An 11,961-nucleotide genomic window follows, 5' to 3' on the forward strand; every position below is an offset into this window, starting at 1 on the left:
AAAGGCGGGCCCCTGTGAAACCAACGAGGTTCAACAGAATGCAAGGTTTTGCACCTTGGGTCAAAGTAATCCCAGATGTGTATGCAAACTGAAAGAACTCCTTGAGAGCAGCCCTATTGAAAAGGACCTGAGTTCTGGTTGGATTAAAATACAACATGAGCCAGCAGTGCCCACTGGCAGCCCCAGAGGCCAATGGTATCCTTGACTGCATCGGAAGAGAAGTGGCCAGCAGGGACAGGGAGGTGACTGTCCTCCTCTGCTTTGCTCACACTTCTGTGTAGTACTGTGGAGCACTGCATCCAGATCTGGCAACTGCAACACAAAGACATGGAGCTGTTGGAGCAGGTCCAGAAGAGGGCCACAAACATGATGAGCAGGCTGGAGCTCCTCCACTGTGAGGACAGGCCAAAAGAGAGGGCTCTGGGAAGGCCCTATTATATAACCTTTTTATATTACTGTATTTATAGGGCAAGAGCCAGGCTGCAGTGCCAGCTGTGTCGGGCTGCATGAGGCCTGCAGGCTGAACATGCCTGGCCCAGAGCATCCCCAGAGCTCCTGTCCCACCATGGCTCAGGGCCCCTCCCTGTTTTGCAGGTGCCAAGACAGGTGGCTGGGAACAGCAGCCCCCAGTGTGGGTCACATTGCCTCTGCAGTGAGTCCTACTAAGAGCTCTAGCAGCAGCATCCCACTGCATCCTTATCTTTTGGCTTAGAGATACATGGATTTGAAGGGCGGCCTATTCAGTGTAATAGGTAAGGAACTGGTTGGAAGGCGACAGAGGGTTGCGGTCAATGGCTCTACATGCAAGTGGAGGCAGGTGATGAATGGTGTCCCCAAGGGCCCCATCTTCAAACTGGTACCCTGGGCAATCTGCTCTGGTACTTGATCTAGCAGTTGATAACCTTGGCTGTGGCGGGGGGTTGGAACTTGATGATCCTTGAGGTCCCTTCCAACCCAAGTGATTCTATGATTCTACGATGAGAAGCCCATTGGTTTCACCAAAACACCATGTCACTGTTTGAAAAAAGAAGGCACCCACTGCTATTATGAAATGAAACTGAGAATGTCGTTCTCTTTCAAGGCAAATTTGGTGACTGGAAGTTAACTGGCTGCTTAACATACAGCTAGGGCTCACACTCCCCTGAATGTCGTTGCATAGAACAAGACCAAAACAAAAGCCAAAACGCAAACAAAAATGCTTGGACAATGCTGTAAATGACAACAGCGTATTACAATAAGACAACTTCACTGTGTGTGGTGTCTGTGGCTTCTGGAGATTAGTGCTACTTTCTGCTTCTTTTCTGTGTCAAGGCTGAGAAACAGTGGCAGGGGAATTTACGAAAGAAGACTATTTTTAATCCCACAGCTGTAAAAAAACCAATACATAATAGTATTACCAACTCTATCTCTGTTTACAGATTTCAATCAGTATTATAAACATACAACACTTCACATATTCATAAATATAATACAGACACCAGAATCAGAATATGCAGCTACAATTCTGCTTCAGTGATTTCCTCATTGGGGCAACAATAGTACTCTACAAAACAGATCTGTCCATCTTCATTCCTGATCATATACTGCAGTGAAAGGAATCCTCGGTTATCTGTTCGAATTGAGACTTTACAAGACAAAGCCAGTGCCTTTGTAGATGGTTTAAGCAAAGAAATCTTGTACCTGTAGGGGAGAAAAAAGGTGTTCAAAAAGAGCACATAAGGAGTAGCTGAAATGCTATCCCCAACAAAACTCATCAGGACAACTACAAAATAATCAGCAACACACTGCGTTAATCTCTTCGTGGTGGCTTCATCAGATAGATACTGCTACCACTTAGCTTAGACAAAGAATTTTACTAGAGTAACTCAACATCAGCTTTTTTTACTTTCTATAATGAATGAATGAGCTGCTGCAGAGTGCACTGATCATGGACTTACTGACCTGTTTGTCTGGGTTTGGTTACAGTGGAAAGCTTCCATTAAATCTGAATCCTTGGGATAGTCCAGATGTGCACTTCCCGCATTTCCAAAAGTGGATAACCTGCAAGAGAAAAGGCACCATCCCGTAGCAACTGACAGCAGCTACAAAAAAATCACAGAATCACAGAGTTGACTGGGATCTAGTTCCAACCCTTCTGCTACAGGCAGGGATACCTCCCACTAGACCAGGATGCTCACAGCTCCATCCAGCCTGGCTCTGAATGCTTCCAGGGAGGGAGACATCCACAACTTCTCTGGGCAGCTTGTTCCAGCTTCACAGTAAATGATTTCTTCTTAATATCTAATCTAAATCTACCCTCTGCCAGTTTAAAGGCACTTTCACTCATCCTGTTGCTACACACTGTATAGAAAGTCCCTTCCCAACTTCCGCATAGACCCCTTCAGGTACTGGAAGGCCTCTATAAGGTCCTGCCAGAGACTTCTCTTCTTCAGGCTGAAGAGTCCCAGCTCTCTCAGCCAATCCCTGTAGGGGAGGTGCATGTCCGACTTGTGTTGAGGGCCCGAGAACTGGATGCAGTACTCCAGGTGGGGTCTCACAGGAGCACAGCAGAGGGGCAGAATCACCTTCCTTTACCCACTGGTCACACTTCTCACAATGCAACCCAGGATGCAGTTGGCCTTCTGGGCTCCAAGCACACATTGCCGGCTCATGTCGAGTCTTTCATCAACCAACACCCCCAGACTCTAATTCTCCTAAGGGCTTCTTCTCAAAATCTGTCAGAACAAGTCAGCTTGCGTATCACTGCAGCTATTTCACAAAACACTATCAATTGTTCCATATTATTTAACTAAACATGCTTAATTGTGACCATTAGAATCATTTTTACCAGGCTGTCAATGTATTCCTTACTATGTTAATGAGATTATATACTATGATTTGCTATACTCAGTACATTTCTACTCGAACTAATTCTCTGTAAGAGCTCCCTCCTCTTCACTCTATAAAATTCAGGAAGAGCAAACAGGATGAACAGGAACATTTAAGTTGAAAACATAGTTTCTAGTACCTGAAATATGGTTTATCTGGTGACATGGTAATCTGCAGAACTTCACTGGTCATATCGAGTTCAGAAAATGCTTCTCGTAGCCCTTCAGACTGCAGGATAATTTTATTGATGACATTGGTGCTGCAGAAATTAAAGTCTAACAAGTCCTCAGGTTCTTGAGTATTAATTCTGCACACTGTCACTACTCCCCCTTCTTCTAAGAACAACATCAAGGGATAGCCATAACCACGATAACACATCCGAAGAGCTGTTGATGTTCCTGAAAAGGAGCGTGAAATACATGTTGTTCAGAGAATGTTCACTGCGGCATCTGATCACTTCAGGAAATTCAGGTTTTCCTGTCATACAGCACAACCAAACAAAACTTAACACAGCTGAGCTCGCACTATGGTCGTGTATCTCTTTTTCTTAAACATCTGATGTTTAGCTTACTAAAATCACAGTGCAGTTCAGGTTTAGGTCTTTAGTTCAGAGTCACAGCAGTAAGAGCAGAGAAATCTGGAGTTCAACACATAGCTCCAGTGGTAAAGCAGCATGAGAAAGCCCACATCCTTTCACACTACTCCATATGAATATACAGTGCATCCTGTAGGACCATGCAGCTAAGCTAACTATCTTTGTAACTATCTTTGCTTGTGAAAACTTCTTTTTGAACACTCTTTAAGTAAGCAGAAGAAAAAATACTCCCAGGAAATAAAATTCCCCTGCTTTTTTTTTTTTTTTTCAAAGGAATATAATTCACCATTTGTGCTGAAGAGCGAAAAGGACCCCATAATAAAAGGGAACACTTTGCTACTGAGAGAGAACGGGGATCTCACAGAAACTGAGGCAAACGGTAGTTACAGATAGTTTATGTAAAGGGAGACAGAGAAAAGGGGAATTGCAGACACTAAGTCTGGGAAAACAAGGGGAAGAAGGCCATAAAGATAGGAGTTTGGGAGCAGCCCGAAGACAGCTGGCATAGAGGTGATTAGATATTCACAGGGCAAGATGCCACCGATGTGCAGGGGCTAACACCAGAATAAAACAGGAGCTGTCACAGCAGGAGAGGAATCTTCATCCCTCTGGATGGAGAGAGGGGGGGGGAAACTGTTTTTGCCAATAGTGTTGAGGGGAATATAATGAATATGTAACCAAACTCAGGGGGAGATTATTGATTATGTATTAGTTTGGCCTATATCTGTAAAGCACTTTTTCCTTATGGTGTGCAAGTTTGGAGTGTTAACCCCTTGTGCCAGGGTCTAACATTTGGATTTTGTAATTTGCATATTTGATCAACAAGTTCAGAAGTGCTCTGTTCACACAAGCAGCCTGCACTGAGGCTGAGACAGTTTACTTACAGTACCTGAAGTGCTACCCAATTCAGACAGATTTCTTGTGAGACCTTAGGAAAGTAATCTGCCTCAGCACCTCATCTGCACACTGGAGATAAATATCCACAAACCACACAGGGGTATCAGGAAGAGGGGAGTGAACAGAGGGTGCCACACAACACCTACTGATTTGGGAGCAAGAGCATAACAAACGGATGGTCCTACCAGGAACTGCTGTAGGACTTTTCAAGCCTAGTAAATCTATGCCAGAACATTTCCTAACTCACTTAATCTTTTTTAGGCTTCTGGATATTCCAGGGTTGCACAAGCCATAGAAACAATAGAAAACAGAGCGCATTTGCTACAGAGTTGAAACACAATTTTTAATTTTAAGAAATTTCAAGCTGTATCTGTATTCTCTCTCAATGTGATGACTTCTGCTGTGGTTCACAGCAATGGGACACTTCAGCATGTTCAGAATGTTCAGCAAGTTCTAAATTGCAATGGAACCTGCTTAAGGATGAGAGCTTCCACCCTTGGAAGAGCTTGAGGTGAAGAAGTCAGAAGTTTTGCTAAGACTGGATAGCCATCTGTGGATAAGCACAGGTTTCACCGTGTGATTACAGGTTATACATACACATGGTCAATATATATGTATATATATACACTGTACCTGGCAAAGAACCGGCTCCAAAAATGGTCAAGCAGTCAAGAAGAACTGCCAAATTGATTCGGAACACCACTGACTCTTCCTGAACATGAAACTCTTGAAAAATCTCTGCCTTTGGGAAAGAAAGAGATGAAAACAGTGAAGCTTGTCCGATTACTTCACAGCTTACTTGTGTCTTACATTTTCAGAGACTGGTGTAAAACAGTATTTTCTACAAGTAACACAGTAAGCACTGAAAAAAAATCAGTCTTCATCCTCAAAATACAGTACAATAAATCAACACACTTTAAACAATGTAGTAATGTATAATCAAGAACATATTAACACTTATTTACTGCAAACTGAGACAAACTATGAGCATTAAAGCCTACAGCTGCCTGCATTCACCTGCCTGCCTTCCATGTGCCTTAGCTTAGCTTCCAGGAGGATCTCTCCATGATCTTTCCTCACACAGAGGTGAGACTGACAGGATGGACTTTCTTTCAAAAGCTGCTCAAATAACTCCTTTTTCTTTTTTCTTTTCTTTTCTTTTCTTTTCTTTTCTTTTCTTTTCTTTTCTTTTCTTTTCTTTTCTTTTCTTTTCTTTTCTTTTCTTTTCTTTTCTTTCTTTTCTTTTTTCCAATACTCTCTTCTGGTAGCTACCACAAAGCATCTGATTCCCAGTAACATACTGAGCAGCAGGCATGGTGAATTCACCTAAGAGCTCAACACTCTCAGAGGAACCCACTTGTACATCCAGTAACGGCGTGGCCACAAGGAACCGCTGGCTTAGCAGGTGCCAATACTTTAAACGATGCAAGCATGTATGAATAAGCTAGTCACTGAGTTCGGTCTTTCAGCCCTGCGACAACTCAAGCCTCTGCCGAGAAGAACAATAAGGCTGCTGAGGAGTCTAGAAAACAAGACTTATGAGGAGTGGCTGAGGAAATTGGAGCTGTTTAGTCTGCAGAAAAGGAAACTGAGGGGAGATCTCTTCATTTGCTTATAACTACCTAAAACATAATCACAGTAATGGAGGGATTTGTCTGTTTTCTTAGGTACAAGTGATAAGGTACAAGGAAATGATATGAAGTTGTGCCAGGAGAGGCATAGATTGGATATCTCGTTCTGAAGAAGGTGATCAAGCATTGGAACAGGCTGCTTGGGGCAGTGGTGGAGGTGCTTAAAAAACATGTGGACGTGGTATTAGGAGACCTGGGTTAATGATGAGAATGAGGAGGTCGGGTTGATGGCTGGACTTTGCATAGAAACATGAAAGTTGGAAAAGACTGCTGAGATCATCCAGTCCAACCATCAGCCCATCCCCACCATACTCCATAAACCATGTCCTTCAGTGCTGCATCTCCTCGTTTCTGGAACACCTCCAGGGACGACAACTGCACTTCCCTGGGTAGTCTGTTCCAACACCTTCCACTCATTCTGAGAATAAGTTTTTCCTTATGTACAACACGAACCTCCCCTGGGACAACCTGATGCCATTGCCTCTCATCCCATCAAGGTCTTTTCCAACATGAATGATTTTATGATCCGTCCACGGCAGGATCTGGCAATAGGTGACAATTCCCAACCGCTATACAATTCTATTCATGGCCACATTCTGATCACTGCATCTTCCTCACATCAGCTTCTGCAACTACTGTATGACTTTACTAAAGCTCCCCCTTCCCCACAGGTAATCTGTACACCAACTCTACCACATCACTTAAGTCTCCGTCAAGTCCCTAATGCTGCTGCCAGCCCCTTCTCACCGTTAACCGGGGACTCACTGGAAGCAGCTCAGCCTCTAGACCCTACCTGGATAAAAGCATTGGCCTGAATGCATTTGGCATCCTCCACGGTCACCCGAAGGCCGTTGGCTGTGGCGAAGCAAGTGGCATGATCCTGGAAGTGGACGGCCCTGAGGAGGCTGGACAAATTGCGGGCGTTGTCCAGGCTGGCCGTCAGGACATACTGCTCGCTACTGCCAGGCGACTGCGTAGAAAAAGGCATGGCAGGCTCCGGCGGAGCCGAACCGGACCTGACCGGGCCTACCGGACCTGACCGAGCCTACCGAGGCCTGACGGGGCCTACGCGGGGCCTGACGCCACGGCTACCAGCGGCGCCGGCACTTCCGGTGGCGCGGCGAGCGGACGGAAGCGGGAGCTGCGCACGGCGCGGTGTTCCTAAGATGGCGGCGACCAAGAGGAAGCGTGAGTTGCCGGCTGCTGCGCGGCCGAAGAAGCGAGCAAAGAGGGCTGCGGCTGGGCCCGAGGCGACCGCTAAGGCGGCTCCGGAGGGAGCGGCCCCGCAGGAGTACAGCATCCCGGCACCGGTCTCTCAGGTAGCGGCGCGGTGCGGCGTGGCGTGCTGGGGCCGATCTGGGCGGCGCTGGGAGTCGGGGTGCCGATGGGAGCTCAGCCGCTGTGCGGGGTGATGAGGACGGATTCTGGGCTAATTATAATGTTTCTGCAAACAAAAGCAGCGTCCTAGGACGCTTTTCCTCGCTGAAGCGCACAGCGGCCTGAGCCCGCGTCACATGTTCATCGGGAGGGAGCGTGCTCCTGTGTCGGTCCGGAGCTCGGGTCCTCCGGCAGAGCGGGGCGGCTCTTTAGAACATCCACGGTTTGTGGGTTTCTTGATGTTTTATATGGCCTTTGTAGTGAAAGGCCTTCACATGGGAACCTCGTGAAGCATCGCGGTGAGCAGTTATGTAAAAAGTCGGTCCTTTACAGAGGTTCTGTGCAGGTGATGAGATTGCTGTGAGTGCTCTTGCTGTGCTTTGCTGTTACTGCAGTTCAAACGGGTGTCGTTGCTGTGTTGTAAGAAACTTAAAGAAAATTGAAGTTCTTGCTTGCTGTTTTTGTCTGTTTTTAGGGTAAATGGAAGAACAAGGAGCGGGTGCTTATTTTCTCCTCTCGTGGAATTAATTTCAGAACAAGGCACCTGATGCAGGACTTAAGAACGCTGATGCCTCATTCTAAAGCAGGTAGGGCTGAGCATTATCTTTAGTGCATTAGTTAGTCTCAAACCACTCATGTCCTCATGTTCTCTGGGTGATTACTCCTGTGTTTTTTGTCCTGTAAGTGTGCTTTTGTTAGTGCATCATTAATTATGTCATTTCATTGTAGTATCCTGCTGTGTAAAGTTATCGGAGATTTTTAGTGGGAATATTTTTATGTCCCTCTTATTATTTTTATGTCACCAGCGTAAATCAGATGTGGAACTCCCTGGTTCTGGGTTCATGTGGTTGAGTTAATTTACAGTCTCTGTGTGGACAATCATGTAGGTACTGACTGACTGTGAATAATGGGACATATAAAATGTAGTCTGAATATCTCTAGAGTGCAGGAAAGCATCATAGGATACATGCTAGAATTCTGAGTATACATGATAACAAATTAGGCTTATCCAGTTTCAATTGGATTGAAGCAAGGAGTTGGACTCCGTAATCCTTGTGGATCTTTTGCAGCTCAGGATATTCTGTGATAGCATGACAAGGCTAAAAAGCCCTTGATAGTTGATCTTCCATTCACAGCCAGTAAAAACTCCATTTGCAAACACTGTTAAAAAATGTTGATGTTTGATTTGGTGTTGAGACCTTCTCAATGTTGTTTTTGTTTTCCAGATACTAAAATGGACCGTAAAGACAAGTTGTTTGTAATTAATGAGGTAATTCTGGTTCTAACTTTTATTTTCTGTGAGCAAGAGGCAACCAAGCTCAAAGCAGCTTCATAGTTGTAGAGTTGTGTAACTTCATAGCTGAAAATTGACACTGAAAAGGTGCTGATGCCAAAGGAAAGTTGTCTTTTGGTTAAAAGATATTAGAAATTAATATGGAAAATTTCTGAAGATGTCTCCATGACTGTACAAATAACCCTTTTGATATGTCTTGTGTAGGTGTGTGAAATGAAAAACTGCAATAAGTGCATCTTCTTTGAAGCTAAAAAGAAACAAGATCTTTATATGTGGTAAGTAAATACTGTGTTTGTTAATTGCACTTGTATATATATCTGGCAATGCTTCTGCCTAAAGTTCGTTACTGTAATAGTGAGGCTGCTTGAAATAGTGCTTAGTTGAGTCCTAAAGAATACTGCTCTTCTGCTGTATGTAGTACAGATTTAAAACATGTAGTTGGTTCCACAGACTAGTTTATTAAAACTTCTTACAGAATTGTTCAGAAAGCAAGTATGCGTAAGTATCCTAAAGGAACCCACTGCTGCTATAAAAGTGACTGAGATTACTTCAGTGCAGAAATAATTCGTTGCAGTGTACTGTAGATACCCAACACAAGTTCATGGCTGCTCTTAAGATTTTTCTTCTCTTCTGTCTCTGTTCTGCAGGCTTTCAAATACTCCACAGGGACCATCAGCTAAATTCTTAGTGCAGAACAGTAAGTTGTTTGATATTACTATGTTTAGACACTTTCTTGTCTGCTTAACTTTGTCTAAGTAATAAAATGGTCTTTTTTTATTAATAAAAAAATAAAAGTTCACACACTGGCAGAATTGAAGATGACAGGAAACTGCTTAAGAGGCTCACGGCCCCTTCTGTCCTTTGATCCAGTAAGTACAGTTCTTATGAACATATAATTAAATATTTTCTTTACATTACTCATGCATTTAAGTTTGTATCTAAAATGTGATTTTTGCCATTGTAGACTTTTGACAAGGAGCCACACTATGCCTTGCTGAAGGAGCTGTTTATTCAGGTCAGTATGTAGCGTGGACATCGTCTTTTGTAAGTTATTTTAGTTTCTCCTTTTGTACCCCCATACAAATCATACACTTGAGTGTCTACAGAAAATGCTCAAGGAATTAGGGTTGTTCTTAAAATCACTGGGACTCTTGTCCTTAGGCTTATTTTATGTAACTTGGAATCAGAGTCTTTGTAACTTAAATTAATGCTTATATCCTAACAACTACAGTTATTGAGAAGTGCTGCTTTTCATTTCAGATATTTAGTACACCGCAGTATCATCCCAAAAGCCAGCCTTTTGTAGATCATGTTTTCACATTCACCGTCACAGACAAGAGAATTTGGTTTCGAAATTACCAGGTTAGTGGTCTTGTTCAGCTCTTTCAGTGGTGCTCAATGGAGTAACTATATCAAATCCATCAATTACAGTAAAACAAGAAGAATAATTATTTTTAGAAGGTGCCTTTCCCTGTTTCTCTGGAGGGAATTTGTTTCAGTTCTGTCAAGTTCTGCCTGCTCTCTGTTAGTTGTGGTTCTGTGAGTCTCTTAATAAGAGGAATGGGTAGTGAAAGCCTAAGCTTCACTAACTAACTTGACTTTTAACTTCACTTGCTCCTTTATTCCACTTGCTGTTTACTTTCTGAGGAATTCACAGATGTGTAGTATTCTAAAATGCTTGCTTGACCCTAACAGAACATAAAGAATGGTGTCTGTAAAAGTGCAGCTTATAAACTTCAGTGGTGTTGTGTCTTGGATTTGAGTTTTATATTGTAGTATGAAGTGCCTATGAGGTCATATACATTGATTCAATCAATTTGAAATAGAGTATTTTTTTTACTGCAGATAATAGAAGAGGATGCATCTCTAGTAGAAATTGGGCCTCGTTTTGTCCTGAATCTCATAAAAATCTTCCAGGGTAGCTTTGGAGGACCAACTCTGTATGAGAATCCCCATTATCAGTCCCCAAATATGGTAAGGAGCCTTGTCTTCTCTTCTGTTGTTACAATATCTGGTTTCTTGCATCTTGCTTATTTGAAATGTTCCATTTTAAATCCTTATTTTCGTAGCATCGACGGTTGATAAGAATGTCAATAGCTGCTAAGTTTAAGGAGAAACATCAAGTGAAAGAAGTACAAAGGATTAAGAAGAATGAGAGTAAAATGCTTATTGAAGAGGATCCCACTGAAGCGGTCTTTGAAACTCCAGCTGAAGAAAAGCCGGTGGAAATACAGTTTGTGAAACCAGAGTCAAAGCCAATTGTAAAAGATAAAAGGAAACCACGCAAAATTCAGAGGAAGAGGCAGAAAAAGCTTTTCAGAACTGAAGCATAAGCCGAGAAGTTACAGGTGGAGATGCCAAAGTCATCTTTTAGTCTTCTGTAGCTATACTAAATATCAATATTTCTTAGCTATATTGACAGAATATTGGGGATACTTGTTTTATACTGGTAAAAGTAACTGGATTTCAGTTCTAAGTAAATAAATATCAGTTTCTTTATTGAATTTGTGCTTTTTTTAATTGTCTTTGGGTTTTAAAAAACATGAAAATGGGAGATGTGGAATAGGAATATTTGGAATTCCTTGCTTTTGATAATTGGCCTTTGCTCAGATACAGGAAATAACTTCCTGTAATACACACAAGAAATAAAAGTACCTAGTTTGTCTCAGGTGTTCTTGTCATTAAGGGGAATTCAAGTCAGCTATGCTAGTCCTTGACAACAGCAGGTAATCCTTTGGGATGTTTTAACTACAGGAATTTTCTTGTTGGAGAAGTTGAGTAATTTTCCCCTCACAGTCCCTAGAAAATGCAAAGAGAAATGGTTTCTTAATTGTTCTTCTTTTAAATTAACAGTGGAAAACTTGCCACTTTGCCTATGAAAGCTTCTGTGTCTAGGTACTTAGGACTGTGTCTAGGTACTTAGGACTGTGTCTAGGTACTTAGGACTGAAATACATCTGCTGGGGTGAAGAGGTAAAGTAGCTAATTCATTACAAGTTCCCTAAAAACACAAGGTAAACACTACCTCTTCTACTACAGGAGTTGTGATTTTAGGCACCAATTAATAGAATTCTGCACTTTTATACAGTTGCTCACGCAGACAGCTTTTATTTTCGTACGGAAGCTGTCCTCTTGGTCAGTTGCAAATGTTCTCCATGTAGATTTTCTTCTCCATTTAACATTTGACATTCTCTTTCTCAGTGCTGTTAGAACTAAAAGCCTTGATTCTGCTGCATTGCTTTGTAGCCTGATATGCACGCACGATTAGTAGGAAGTTGAAAGTTTGGTTCCCTGATGGTT

General features: G+C 42.7%; 2 protein-coding genes across 2 annotated transcripts; one reads left to right on the forward strand and one right to left on the reverse strand.

The window, feature by feature from the left end:
- Positions 1 to 1,047: 1,047 nt before the first annotated feature.
- Positions 1,048 to 6,979, reverse strand: RAD1 (RAD1 checkpoint DNA exonuclease). Its single transcript, XM_072359201.1, has 5 exons — positions 6,785 to 6,979; positions 4,994 to 5,102; positions 3,008 to 3,266; positions 1,942 to 2,040; positions 1,048 to 1,680 (listed from the first exon to the last, which is right to left on the reverse strand). The coding sequence occupies exons 1-5, from the start codon at positions 6,977 to 6,979 to the stop codon at positions 1,497 to 1,499; spliced, it is 846 nt and encodes a 281-aa protein (XP_072215302.1). The 3' UTR covers positions 1,048 to 1,496.
- On the forward strand, positions 6,978 to 11,316 carry BRIX1 (biogenesis of ribosomes BRX1). Its single transcript, XM_072359200.1, has 10 exons — positions 6,978 to 7,310; positions 7,844 to 7,955; positions 8,595 to 8,638; positions 8,867 to 8,937; positions 9,310 to 9,359; positions 9,458 to 9,531; positions 9,627 to 9,677; positions 9,923 to 10,024; positions 10,508 to 10,636; positions 10,732 to 11,316. The coding sequence occupies exons 1-10, from the start codon at positions 6,978 to 6,980 to the stop codon at positions 10,993 to 10,995; spliced, it is 1,230 nt and encodes a 409-aa protein (XP_072215301.1). The 3' UTR covers positions 10,996 to 11,316.
- The last annotated feature ends 645 nt before the right edge of the window (positions 11,317 to 11,961 follow it).

Source organism: Excalfactoria chinensis, chromosome Z (assembly GCF_039878825.1).
Source record: "Excalfactoria chinensis isolate bCotChi1 chromosome Z, bCotChi1.hap2, whole genome shotgun sequence".
Lineage (NCBI taxonomy): Eukaryota > Metazoa > Chordata > Aves > Galliformes > Phasianidae > Excalfactoria > Excalfactoria chinensis.